Below are 14,500 nucleotides of genomic sequence, written 5' to 3'. Positions count from 1 at the left end.
ATTGGCTGTATCAGACACAGAAGAAATTACAGGCACACTCTCACAGAACCACACCTATAGCCCTCCCAGATGCCAAAACCTAGCCATGCAAACCCCAGTGACACTATTATATCACCTGGAGCCTTCTCTTGTCCAGCTGAACGAGACCAGTTCCCTCAGCAACTCCTCATGGTGCAAGTGCTCCAGCCCCCAGACCATTTTGGTGGCCTTCCACTGGGCTCACTCCAGCTGATCAGTGTTTGGACAGTGCTGCTAGTTAGTACCTAGAGTGGTTACTAGCCTCACACTGCTTCAAACTCATGTTTGTCCACATGAATCCCATGGCACTTCCTTTTTAATTGTGCTCCCCTCCATGGCTGCACTGCTCTGTGTTTCCGGGACATGGACTGCTTCAAGCAGCAGAATGAGGACATACAATCCAAATAAGCACCACTGGTCCCATGCAAGTAAGGACACCAAAGGAACTGTATGAACGTAAGAAACATAAGGAACTCAAAGTCACTGGAACTGAGGTCTGTGACTGTTGTTTTATGTAAAGTAAAGGAGCTTGGGTGGAGTCGGGTCTAACTGTACTGTAATTTTTTTTATCTGAAATGGATGTACAAAGTCCTTTTTCTCTGATATAAAACAGTACTGTGCCATTTTTATTTTAAGTTCCTTCCAGTCAGCATTTTTCCTTCAAAACACTGGTCTCTTCTTTTTCTTTCTCTTTCTCTGGAGCTGCCTCAACTACTTTCCCTGTGTGCTTGTAGTGTCCCTTTCTTGTATCATGTGCTCTCAGCAGTGATCAAAGCAAAGTGTGTTCTCTGGGGCTGAGTAATAAATGATTCTGTACAACCACCTTCTCTCTGCTCTGTCTTCTTCTGCCATGTAATTACTCACTTTTCTCGTGTCCATTTTCCCTCATCTTTTGGTTTCTTTGTGAGTTCTTGCTGCAGAAGCCACCATGGTGAGATTTTAACATTTTGAGAGATTTCCTCCTCTAAATTGAACTCTTTTATTTTGGTCTTCCACTCTGACCAGGAATTGTACTGACAGCTGGCAATGATCTTCCATCACCTTGTCACCTCATAACCAGTGGAAAGAATTGCTGAACTAGGGGCAGAAGCAGACTCCACATTACCATCTGTGCCAGATGACCACAAATCAGCAATCCAAAGCAGTGCCAGACATTACCCATCTACCTCCCAGCTGCAGATGACAGGAATGACCTGCCCGTGGCTCCTCAGAGGGGAACGACTTCCCTCAGTGCTCTTCTTTGTGCCTCCCTAGCCCATCAACAGGCTCAGCCATCTCAGCAAAAGCATTCCCTGATCCGTGCTGGGCATGTCAGCATCCAATACTTCCAATACGTCCCAGACATGCAAGGATTACACCTTCAACCACCACCTCCTCATGCCTGGCTACACCGTGATATTCATCACGGGTTTGTTACTCAATGTGGTAGCCCTGTGGATATTTCTCCGATACCTGCGCCTGAAGTCTGTAGTGATGATCTACATGTTGAACCTGGCCATAAGTGACCTCAGCTTCACACTTTCTCTGCCCCTGCGACTCTACTACTATTCCAACCACCACTGGCCCTTTGGTAGCTTCCTGTGCCAGGTCTCTGGCTCAGTCTTCCAGATCAACATGTATGGTAGCTGCCTCTTCCTCATGTGCGTCAACCTGGATCGCTACATTGCCATTGTTCACCCACTTCGCTGGCGGCATCTGCGGCGCCCCAAGGTGGCCAAGTACCTCTGCTTCATCGTCTGGGTTGTGATCTTCATGGGCTCCATCCCCACTGCCATAGTCCACAAGCAAAACCACTGTAAAGTAGAAAACCAGACCATTTATCTGTGCTTTGAAAGCTTTAGCGACAACATATGGCAGAATAACCTCTTCCCCCTGGTAATCCTGGCTGAAATCTTGGGGTTTCTCTTGCCTCTCAGCTCTGTGACATACTGCTCAATTCGGATCTTTCAGGAGCTCTGCCAGCCCAGCCAGACGAAGACCCTGCGACAGCAGAAGACCATCCGTCTCCTCTTGGTCAATTTGGTCATCTTCATCATCTGCTTTGTGCCCTACAACACTACCCTGGCGGTTTATGGGATGATAAAGGCCCGGGTGATGAAGGTTGAGGAACAAACCCAGGCCTCTGTGCGCCAAGCGTTGATTATAACGATGATGTTGGCCAGCATGAACTGCATGCTGGACCCCTTGATCTACTACTTTAGCACTGAGGGTTTCCGTAACACCTTCAAGAAATTGCGGCGGGGACAAGCCTGGGACTCGGAGATAGGAACGCTCAAGCATCAGATTGTGGACAGTAAGTCAACCCGAGGCCACGCCGTGTCTAAAGTGAAACTGTTCCCATCTGAAAACTTTATCCGTCCCAATGAATTCTCACCATCACTTCCTACTGCAGTATTCCTGAATGGCCCTATTGAGGACTCGGAAATTTAAGCCTGGGAAAGCCATACCATTGCAGAGTCACACATGCAGTAACTACAGCAAACTGAGGGAGCACAGCAGACTGTCCGTGGGTGAATGTGATGATGCAAAGCTGAAGGATGAAAGGTTGTTTTGAATAAACAGAGGTGCCTTTGTGACATGGTCATACCTGACTCTTTTGATACAGGAAACATAGTGGGGAACAAGGATTTGAAAGAAATTTAGTGTGTCTAGGTGTGGCCAGTGTGAATTCCTATAGCAAGTCCACCCTAACTGAGTAGCTCCTGGCTGCACTGTAGCCTGGGGCAGTTCTGAGGATCAACAGAACACAGATACACTACTCAGTGCTGACAAAGTGAATTTACTAGCAGTGGCTGAGGAAAACCTTTGACCAGATGTTTCAATTTGAGTCATAGGTCCAGCACAGGACACGTAAATTAGTATCTTAATTTTGAAAAAGAACTGAAGCATTTAGCAAGCTTTGTTGAGGTCAAGGAGAATAGCTGAGTTTTCAGTAATCCTGCTGAAAATAGGTTCCTAATTGTATAGAAAATCACAGACCTTAGCAAAACAATCTTCAGGAGGTATTTCAAATGTGCAGCTGTAAACACACACACATGCTACAATGGCTGTACATTTACCAAAAGCAAAATGGCTTGGGAAACACTAACATACTTTTAAAAACTGCATTCCCAATGGCTCCTGAAAAAAAAAAGGGAGAATACCAATATTGTCATTGTGTCAGAAGCTCATGCTGATGTTAATGCTTTGCACTCTCTTGTTGCTGGCCCCTATATAGGATGATTGATTTCGGGTCTGAGTGATTTTCACTGTTGAAAAGGAATGATGTCACAGAATGAGGTTGCAGTGAAATGTATTTGCTTGCACTGTTTGTACATGCTTTTCAGGCTGCACTGTATGTGAAAGCCCTATAAATCTCCCCAGAAGCGAGATCCACCTGTACACAAGCAGTGCCAGAAGTCCCAGTTTTTCACTCCTGCTGATGGCCAAGGGTTGCCTTTCTAATTGCACTGCAAAACGGCCTCTCTGGCTTCCAGCAGGTCTCAGGCTATTCTGGAGTGGATCCATTACAGTGGTTTGATTTTGTTTTTCTTAATGTTAAAGGAAAGGTCAGGGAAAGTGACAAGAAATGTAGTCCAGAGTATTAGGGTTTATAGTTTTTAGACTTCTCAATAAGCAGTAAATCTGGTTTCAAGTTCCTACTTCATGACTGCTGTGGGAATAAATGTACTGTAATACATCACGGGTTGGTGCTAGGAGATACCACGTTTTAAACCCATTTTTGCAGTCTCCCTTGAAGACCCTCTCTTTTATGAGAGATGATTGCAGAAGAAGACCTGTAGAAGATGATGAGCTGCTCCACAGAGACATCCTTGTGTCACCGCCTGCCTGTTAGACATACGCCCTGTGTGAACCAGCTCTGTCCCCTTGCTCAGCCTTTGCATCACCAGCAGAGCAGCCTTGAAATCCATTTGCAGCTGAAGAACATTTAATGGTGCCCAAGAGATGCAGGGAGAGAGGTGGAAGAAGGCTTGTAGGGCAATAGAGTTTCCTATTTTAAAAACTCAGAGCTGCTATGAATCCTTTGCGACATTGTGCAGCTGGGGAGGAAACAGCTGTGTGCATCTCTTCCGCTACCCTTTTGTCCTGGATTTATGGGATAATGGAGTGATATTACAGCAGATGCACTGCTGTCCATTTTGAAACCTTCTATCACCTTAATCCTTTCTAGACCCCTTTCTTTGTCTCTGTCCCTCTGGCCCTTTCTCCTTTCCCTAGTCTAATGCACCATGCACCTAAGCATCAAAGCAATGCCTTTGCAGTTACATTTTCTTCCCTGCTCAGAGAAGTTAGTTATTTTTTTTCTTTCCTTTTAACTTGGCTAGAGTGCTGTTATAAGTTCACTGAAAGATTTGGGTGGGAAGGGGCCTCTGGAGGTCTCTACTGAGACTGCCTGCTCACAGCAGGTTGCTGGGGGCAGTGAGGGCTTGCAGCTCCCTAAAGGAATATAAGAGCTGAGATCCAGGCACGTAGCAAGGCAGGCAGAGGAAGAGGCTTAGCCAGCAAGGGAAAGCATCTGAGCAAGGGGACAAAGGCAGGTACAGGCAGACAGCTGGGTTCAGCTGGGAATCCAGATCATCACACAAGCTTGTGGTGATGAGGCAAGTCCAAGGGCAAAGTAAGAAGTCAAGTCAGCATCAGGATCAGGTCTGGAGACAGGAACCAAAGTGAGCCATAGTCCAGAGATTGCCTGACGAGTCTATCATGACAAGGCAGGTCTTGGGTCAAGCCAGGAAGCCTTGTCACGGGTCTAGATCCACGGATTGCATGGTCAGGCACAGGCCAGACTCCTCAGACAGGAGCCAAGGGCAAGTGCACCAGGCTAAAAGCATCTTCTGGGGCAGGGGGTCAGTCCTGGCTGAGGCTCCAGCAGAGCTTTCTAGAAACTCTCCCCAAAGTCATCAGAGGCAAGAGGCTGCCCTCAGCTCCACTGCCTCTGACCCGTCCCCAGGCTTGTACAGCCAAAGGCAGGAGCAGAGAGGATGTACATGGGACCCCAAGGCAGTTCAGGTTTCTCAGAGCCTTGTCCGGGTGTCTTCTGAGCACCTCCCAGGATGGCGATTCCCCAGCCTCCTGAGGTACCCACACCAGTGCTGAAACGTGCCCTGGGGAGAGGCTTTTTTTAATGCTCACCAGGATTGTTGCAAGTCATGGCTGTTGTGCTTTCTCAGGGCCACAACGAGCAGAGTCTGGCTCTGTCTGCTCTTGGCAAGCTTGCCAAGTATGAATGAAATGTCAGCTGGCAGATGCCACTCCTTCAGAAGAGGCCTCTCCTCTGCTGAAGTTACAGTAGCCTCCACAGCACACAACTTCTCAAAAAGCACATTAGAAAACATGATTTTTTTCTTGTAGCTTCACTCCTGAAAACAGTGGAACTATTTTTACCTGGAACATTTCATAAATATTCCACCTCCAGCAGGGGAAATTTTAGCTCAAATATTTTGACTGAATTATAAATAACTGCAAAGCTGATCTCTTAATGAATCTCATCAACCAGTTTAACAATGAGGGCTGCTGGTCATGTTACACGCAGCAGAAGAGTTCCTGACTTTGGGTTTCTGAAGGCTTTGCTTTATTGTTACATATAGATAGTTGTGGGCCCAGTGTGGGCTGTTGCATTTTGTCCTTTGGGTATTCTTTTTCAGCTAACATTAGTTTTGTTTTGGTTTTGAGGATTCTAGTCAAATGTAATAGCTCTGGATTCTAGAGGGGATTTGGGATATTTTTCATGTTTGACAGAGAGAGTTGTCGTTAGCTAAGTTTCTGTTTCCGCATTTTTGCTTTGTAAGCTTCAGGAGTTTTTTATTCCATCACATGGTGATAAGGAATAGCACATGTATGTGCTGTCTTTTCGTGAAATGAGTCATTCACCCTTATCTTGCTTTATGGCTTCTTTTTAATGTGTATAAAAAAACCCAGACAAACAAATCTGAAAGTTCTAGGGTATGATGGTGTCCAACAATACAAAACAGAACCACTTGAAAGCTTGTGTTTAGAACAACAGGAGCTATGTGAAGCAATGGTATTCAAGAAGGGAAAGTTAAATGGGAATATAAGCTTAGCAAAGTCTTTTCAAGCTGTATAGGTGACCCTCTACATCCTACTGTGATAATTCTTGAATTAGTATTCTTGTTAAGTCTGTCAGAGGTAAGAAGTGTCATTCACTACTTCCCTGTACTTCATGTCATTTGCAGATGTGAACATTAAACAAATGTCTCCTGATCAAGTAAGACTAAACAAGTGAAAGGTCAGAGAGATGGCAAAGGCACACAGAACACTTATTCTGTATGGATCAGACAGTATCTGCAAAAATCTACAAATACATTAGGATTTCAATTCCTTGGACTTCCAGAATGGATATATCCTGTGCTTCTGGAAATGGTTACCTACTTGGATGATATATAAAAGTATTGTTATGACTATTAATCATGACTATTAATATTAAAATGTATTTTATATTTTCTAGAAACCCTCTGATACTCAGAGTTCTGTGAGTCAGCTTGAAAAGATGTTTCAGAAGTCCCAGGACAAGCCAAACCTTATCTTCAAATTGCTTTTATTACTGTTTTTATTCCTTCCACTGTGTACTGGCTGTGTGCCTCCCACCACTAGATGTATCCCTGGAACAAAACATGTATTTTGTATTACAAATGCCCTGAACAACTTCAGCTGTGCCTGCTTTGAGCTTGGGAGGTCCCCCCTGCCTTCCACTTCCCTCCTATTGCTGGGAGTTGAAACGGATGTCCTCCAGAGGTCCTTCCAACCTAAATAATTGTATGGTTCCCTGACCTTGTGTTTTAGATGCTGATCTGTCATCCCAGGCATTTTTTCATTATTTTTCCCTCCCGGAGTAGTTCTTGCTCGGATTACACTTTGCATACCCTGCTTGCCTTTCAGGTGCAGAGTCCTTGATCGTGTGGCTGAGTGCAGCAAAAGCTTCACATTTTGTGTGTTGCTTTTGAAGCCTTTATTGAAAACACGTGTGTTCTGCAGCGCTAACAGCCTCTCGGCAGAGGCCAGGCTGCCGCTGCGCTGATGCTGCTGCACATCTTACTGACCAAAACCGGCTTATTGTTTTCCACATTTCCACTGTCTCTGCTCTTACACTCGGAAAGATCTTTAGACATGGATTGTGGTTTTTTTGTTTGGTTGGTTTGCACAGCATCTTGAGCAGTGAGGCAGTGATCAGTGGACTCCCAAGCAAAATAAGAAATAATGTCTTATCACTAAAGAACCTGGTGTGCTGGTGATTTTGTTTGAGGTTATCTGGGAGTCTGCAAATACTAAAGTCAGGCATAGCTGTCACTGCTTTTACCTGCTTCGGACAGTGACCGTGACAAGGCTCTCATGCGAGCTGTGAAACCTCCCTGCACGGCATACGCTATTCCCTGAAGCACCGGCAGTCAACCCTCCTCTACTTGAGCCTCTGAAATAGGAGGGAACAAGGAAGAACTTTTCCCCCAGGGAGGGCAAGGGGTGGTGAGAGAGAATGAAACTTTTCACCTCGAGGTGATGATAAAAGAGGTTTTCTAACACAATGTGGGGGGGGGGGAAATTAAAAATCTTTAACATTTTTAAGCGGGAGGGGGGGAGGGGGAAGGGAGGCGGTGCCGAGCCGGCCGGAGGAGGCTCCGCGCCCGCCCCGCTCCCCGCCCGCCCCGCGCTCTCCGCGGCCAACAGCGGCCCCCGGCGGCGCCGCGGGCCGGGACCCCCGGAGGGGCTCCGGGCACACGGACCCCCGAGCCCGGCACGGACCGGGGCGCCCGGCCCCTCCGAGATGCACCGGGGCAAAGCAGCTCCTCCCAGCTTTTGGACGAAAAGCAGTTTGTAAAAAAAAATTTTAAAAAAATTGTTAATAAAGGCAAGAAGCTGTGAAACTGAGGTAAGTAAATCTGTGAGTGCTTCTGTGCTGGGAGCAAGGGGAGAAAAGGAGTTCGTTTTGTTGTCACGATAGTAACATCCCCGTAAGGCGTTAAAAGGAGGACGACAAAAGCATCTGGAAGTGATCTAGCCCGTGGCACAGTTCAGGGTCTTCCTGAGGGTATTTACCTGTTCAGAACCTGGCAAATGCTGAACTCAAACATTTAGGGAGCGCTTCGATAAATGAATGCACATCCCCACTGAAGGTGTGGCAGCCCTGCGCTTTGAGTCGAGAAATGCCACACTTACTTTTCTCCTCGTGGACTCCTTGTGCATAGGTGCCGGGGTTGTCCTTTGTTATGCAATGACAGATTGTTTTCCCCTCGATGTCCCTTCTTTGTTTGCCCTATAGAAAGAACATTGATCACAGAGAGAAAAACAAAAGTGGCCTTTTACTTTTTTCCCCGTTTTTTGTTTTTTTCTATGCTATATATAAATCCATCAGATATAAAAGTACTACACATAAGTGAACTCCATTCTGCAAACAGGGCTCCTGATCTTCTGCTTTTCTGGAGTATTTACCATCCCTAGATCCAATGGCTTCATAAATTTGAATTAATGTCATTCTCAGGAGGGCCATTACCTGATAAGGTATTATTACTGTTTTATAGGCAGGAAACTTAGTAGCTAATATGTATGTTCTGAACTACTTTGGATGCCGCTTTCTGGAGTGCTACATAGCACATGTCCATCGTGTCACTCCTGTTGATCTAAGTCACAAATACAAGACCTAAGCAATTCTGTGAATCAAACACCAAAGCCTCATGATAAGGCTTCCTTCCTCTACAGGAAGGAGGAAAGGCGTGGTGGTTTTGGGGACAATTTGGTGCATGTGCTTGTGCCCATTATCACCTGGGGGTCCTGGGACAAAGGCAGGAGCTGTGAAGGTGGTGGCAGGGGGTTCACAAACGCTGTGTTATGAGATTAATTTTTTAAAATGCTTCTATATCAGTGTGCGACATCTAGATAATGAGCAAGGGGAATTAGACATTCTCATTGATGAGCATGCATTTGATATAATTAGCATTACAAAAAACCCGGTGGGACGATTTGCATAATTTCAGCGTGCTTCAGTCCCCAGTTACAGCCTATTCAGAGGCGACAGGGATGTTAAAAAAAAAAAATGAGAGAGAGAGAGAAGTGTTGGGGAAACATACTGCTACAGCTGAGGGACAGCAGTCCCTGCAGTACAGCTGCTGAAAACAGCAATGTGTGCCCAAGATATGGAACTGGGGGGTGGCATGGCACACATGTTATGGGAGACCTGCTACTGGGAAATGTGTGGGAGGTATTTTGCAGTAACGATGCCTCATTAGCACTTGCCAAAATTATTGGTGACAATTTATAGGCAGAGAAAGGACCTGCGGTGCCACAAGCCAGCTTGTTTGGGGTCATGTTGCAAAGGGTGGCAAGACATTTGTTGTTGGCCTGGAGGTTGTCTTCTTGACCAGGTCACCTTATTTGCACATCTGGAATGTAACCTGAACCACCAAGGAGCACACTTGGTGCACCAAAAATACCTGCCTCCAGATGAGGGAAGTGATGTGGGGAATTATTCAGGAAGAAACACAGCGACAGAAAAACATCAGTGGATCTGGGTGGCTGGCTACATGAAGTTTATTACCTAGTGAAAGAGCCCACAGCTGTGATCAAGGGGAAAATGCCATCTTAGTCAGAGGTAATGTGATTGAGAAATTTAGAAAGTAAAAAAGTAAGGCAGACAAAAAGTGACATAGGCCATTCTGTTATTCTGCACTTTGTACTTTATAAAGCTGAGGGGAAGTTATGGCAATGGGTGAGACATCGTGACTTACTGGACAAGGAATAATATAATACAGGAGAAGCAATAGGAAAATTCTCTGGCTACTTAATTTAGAAATGGTATTTATTGACTTTAGTTTCAGAGTAACTGCCAGTAGCAATATATTGTCAGTCTGGTAAGTGGATCATTGCCACAGGCAGGGCAACATCAATGCTTCAAAGTGAAATGGTCAGGCTTATCACTTGAACTATTTTTGAAGGTTTGGAGGGCCCTGTCATAGATACAATTCTCTGTTTCACTTTCTTCCAACCTGACCCTGTGCTCTCTGTTCCCTCCATGCCATTTTCTGGACATGCAATCTGAAAGTACTAAGAAAAACTACTCTTGCAAAAACCTGAGGGAGTCTCCACCAAAAATGTAATTCAGCTGGGAGAATAATTTCCCAAGGACACCAAAACACGGGATGAAGCTGATTGTGGCTGCCTTTTTTGCCACTTTTATTTCTGTCCTTGGGTTGACTTCTGTAGCCCTCTATAGGGGGTAGCCTTCACCAACTTAAGAAAATAAAAAATAATTTGAGAAAATAGTGTTTTCTACTGGCTTGTGTTTAGCACAGGGGTGGTATCAGTGATCCTGATAAATAATTTCCTCAGTGCTGATGGTTTGATCTGCCTGAGCTTTGTACTGCTTTTCCTGCCTGTCAGGGTGAGCAGGGTGGTGGGTGTGGATTTTGGAGTCTGACAGACAGCTCCTCCCCATGCCAAGCTTCTGGAAGCAGCAGAGTGCTGCAGAGGGTAGTTGTCCTGCTTTATGTTTCAAATTGCCAAGGCTGCCTATGAGACATCAGGCTGCAACAAAGCCTGAAAGAAGTAAGAAAGGCTCTTAGACCTATTGGAGAAGATGCTTGTGGTCTTTACCAGAGGAGTATTTTGAGAAATCGACAGCACAGTGACCCTACCAAGAACACAGGGTCTTCATAGCATGGGCTCTGTGCTTGGATGCCACGGCAAATGTCCAGAATGGCCTTTTGTCTCATCTCCTTGGACTCATGCCACAGTGATGGATGCTTTTGGAAGCTGATGGGGCCTTGCTTGTGTCTGAACCTGCAGCCATTTGGAGCTTACAGCTTGCTGATCTCGTGTAGCTCCCGGGTGCAGTTGATACTCCTTGTCCTGCACCAAGTCTGCATCAAATCCATCTCAAGTTCCTTTCCCAGACAGATTAGGGAATTATTTCCAGGGTGTAATTTTGAAGAGAAAGCTGTTCAAGGAAAGTCAGCACCTCTTTCTTATATTTTGTTGTTCTCATAGCTTCTCCAGGGGGAGAGGATGCGGGGGAGAGGGGAGGGACAGGGAAAGGGGAAGAAAAAAGCTTGAGCATCCATAAAAGGGGTCAAATTACAAAAAGAGAGATTCCACTTGCCTGTACATGCAACTAGGGCAGGGTAAACTGGAAACTTTTTTGGTAAGGTGCAATGTCCTTGTTTTGGGTATCTGGTGGAGTATATTTGGCTGTTGACTGAAGAATTGTTTTTTAAAATACAGTAACACAAGACTTGAAGAGCAACTTTAACATCTGACATTGTCCCTATGTGCTGCTCTGGGAAGTTTCTTAATGCCATTCTTGTTTCTGCTTCAAGTCGAGGTGACTGCATCTGTCAGCAAATATACCAGGTGTTGTTGTAGAAACAGACAAACATCTGGGAATCGCACAACTCATAGGGTTCAGTCACTCTCGGGCTGTCCCACTTCACCCTCTGTGGCATCACAGATTTTGAAAAAGAGGGGTAAAATAGAAGAATCACACAGCCTTCAACAAATTTTGGATGGACCACATTCAGATCTGGTGTCCCTGTCTCCTGCCCATCAGCTATTCTGGTGAAACCCCTTACAGCCTAGGCAGCAAGAAAGTGTGAAGGGCAGGTATGGAAACTTTAAGTGGAAGTGAGCAGAGCACATAGGAATTAGGAAAAGGTAGAGCACAGATGCTGGGAGCACTTTATCCCTTTTATATATAAAGAGCTTTTTATCAGGTCTGCTTACTCAACCCCCCCTCCAAAAAAAAAAAAACAAAACAAAACAAAACAAAAAAAAAAAACGCTAGGATTTGTTAGCCACAGGCTTTAAAATAGTCAGTCCTCATTAATTTGGTCCAGTCTCTGTGACATTATCAAGGAGTCTGGAAAGGGAGCAAATGAGGATGTGGGGACCAGGAGGGATGCTCTTTTGCCCCTAAGATGGTCTCAGGATGTCATATATGGGCTGGGGAAGGAATCAAATCTTTTTTAGGACTAACTGATTTGGGTTTTTTTTCATGTGGAGAATGACAGCTCAGAAGCTGTTGTAGAATCCACTCTGTTTTACTTTTTATTCTTTTTCTTCCTCTCCTTTAACATTTCAGGATAGAAGTGCTGCCAGCCCCAGGATTCCTGAATCATGACTCAACAATGAGGAGATGCAGGAACCTAGATGTTTGCTTGTGCCCGTAGAACAAGATGGACAATAGTGCTTGTTTGGCCAGCTCCTTGCCCACCCCCCTGCCTCAAGTCTCCTTGTTCAGTTATCTGAATGCTCTTCCTGCTCTTTGGTTCCTTAATGAGTCTGGCACAGCTTGTTCTTTCCTATCTCCACATCCAGGGTTGTTACACCCCTCCTACCATTTTTAGCTTCTCTTTTTCTCCTCGTTTCACTGGCTCCAATACTGCTGCTCTCTCCACAGCTCCCAAGACTAGCTGCTTGCTTTTTCAAATAGTCTTCCCCCTCCCTAGGCCCTGCTTCCACTACAGCAGTCACTCTTGACTTTTAAAATCCCATGTACTCTGATTTTCCATCTAGTCACATTATTCAGCCAGTCGAGGTTCTTTTCTGCCACTTCCACCCCTTTGTTTTCCAGTAACTCCTTCTGTCTTTATCCTCACAACAGACTTTGTATCATAAAGCTCCTGGCCCTCATCTATTCTCCATGTTTCCCTTCCCCAAGGGACTTGCTGTTCTCCTTTCACTCAGCTGCTCCTCCTTCCCCCAGCCTGGCCCAGAGCAGTCACCAGCGGTTGGGTCCTTACACAACATGGCTGGCACCCACACAACCTTATCCCACCTTTGTGAGACAGTGTTGACAGCAGATCTTGGAACAACTACACAGCAAAAATCTCTAATGTCCCTAAAGAGCATGTGTAAAATGGATTTTTTTTTTTAAAGGCTTATCATTTACCAAAATTTGGCATGGATTTTTTATGGGGATCGTGAGTAGTGTAGCTCTGACGTAAGGACAGCTCTCCTTCATAGATTTCAGTTTCCTCCTCCAAAGCAGTTGGGCAAAAGACTGTTCTTTTTAACATACACTTTAACACTCAATCCCAAAATGTTTTGCTCTGCCTTTTTTTATTTCTCCCTGAGTAGATGTAATGTACAGGCTGAAGCCATATTTAAAAAGAAAACAAAAATTATAAAAAAAATCAGACGTAGGCAGACAGCCAGAATGGAAAATTTCAGTTCCAATCATAAAAATTACAAGCAACTGAATGGTGTACAGTGGGAATGTCCAGTCGGTCTAATTCCATCCCTGCTGGTAAATTTCTCCTTGCTAAAACCTGTACTTTGAACTTGCCACTCTGAGATCAATCACACTGCTGTCCCTAGCAGCTTCAGAATAAGGCAGGAATACAGGACTTGCTTTGCCATAGATCAGGGCTTCTCAGCAGCTTTGTCTGAATTGTGAGGCAGATGGGGAAATGAGGCCTGATAGCTGAAAACAAATTCACACACAAAGCCTAAAATATTTCTGTGGAAAGAGAGAAGGTCAAACGCAAAAGCAAAAGCTTTTCATAACGTGCTCGGTCACCAGCGTAAATCAATCCATTTAAAAACAGTCTTGTCACACCTCCATAAACAGCTAATGTGGACACGCTCAAAGCCTCACCTAAGACAGAACATTTTGAAGTGGTATAATTAAATCTGGTGTATTCTTAAAGGATGAGGCACCTGTTCACTGAGTGCAATCAAACTGAGAGCCTGCAGGCTGGCATGGCTCGCTGCCCGGGACACTAATGCTGTTCCCGTGCCCGCCTGCAGCCCACAGACGCTGGGTGGCAACTCTCACTCCTGCAGAAATGTGGCTCCTGCTCCCTGGGGCGGCGGCAGCAGTCACCCTGCCTGCCTGTGAGAGGTGCAAGACGGGAAAGGCTGCACAGTACAGGACCTGACATGGTGGCTGAGGAGAACAGGAGGAGAGGAGGAAATGGCTGCTGGCAGGGCAGGCAGGCCCTGACAAGTGGGATGCTCCAGCAGGGTCTGTACACGGCCACTGCAGTCAGAGCAGCTCTCTTAGCTCAGCCCTCCTCCTGCAGCTGTTGTGCCATGAAAAGCTGGACTTGCCACTGCAGCAGGCAGTGAGCAGGCACATCTGCTCTGTTGCCAGAGCCAAGACAGGAGCAACATCTACTGCAGGAGGTCAGTAGGGAACAGCCAGGGGACAGGAGCACCTAAAATGTGACAGTTTTCCACGAAGCAAGGGTGTGCTCAAACCACAGATTTATCCAGTTAAAAGCCAGGCTTGGAGCAGTTTAAGTTTGTCCTCTGCATTAGGCATTCTTGATGTTTACTAAACAGACGTAAAGGTGTTTTAAATACATGACAGCAAATGGTGTGTCCCACAGCAGGACCACCCACTGCAAACTAGCAGTTTGCCAGTTTGAGTTAACAATGTTAGCTCAAACTGGCACGACTTCACTTGGCCCTTCATCTACTCTCTAAGTAAAAGGAAAAAGCAGGTATCTTCTCAAGGAGGCAGGCTGGAGACCGG

General features: G+C 45.7%; 1 protein-coding gene across 1 annotated transcript; it reads left to right on the top strand.

Moving 5' to 3' along the window:
- The first annotated feature begins 1,173 nt into the window (after positions 1-1,173).
- LPAR5 (lysophosphatidic acid receptor 5) lies at positions 1,174-2,594 on the top strand. The gene has a single exon (XM_021549066.3). It carries the CDS (start codon positions 1,327-1,329, stop codon positions 2,446-2,448), a length of 1,122 nt encoding a protein of 373 aa, XP_021404741.2. The 5' UTR covers positions 1,174-1,326; the 3' UTR covers positions 2,449-2,594.
- Positions 2,595-14,500: the final 11,906 nt, after the last annotated feature.

This window comes from Lonchura striata, chromosome 2 (assembly GCF_046129695.1).
Source record: "Lonchura striata isolate bLonStr1 chromosome 2, bLonStr1.mat, whole genome shotgun sequence".
Taxonomy (NCBI): domain Eukaryota; kingdom Metazoa; phylum Chordata; class Aves; order Passeriformes; family Estrildidae; genus Lonchura; species Lonchura striata.
The sequence above is the reverse complement of the archived record's forward strand: the minus strand, read 5'-3'. Positions and strand labels throughout refer to the sequence as shown.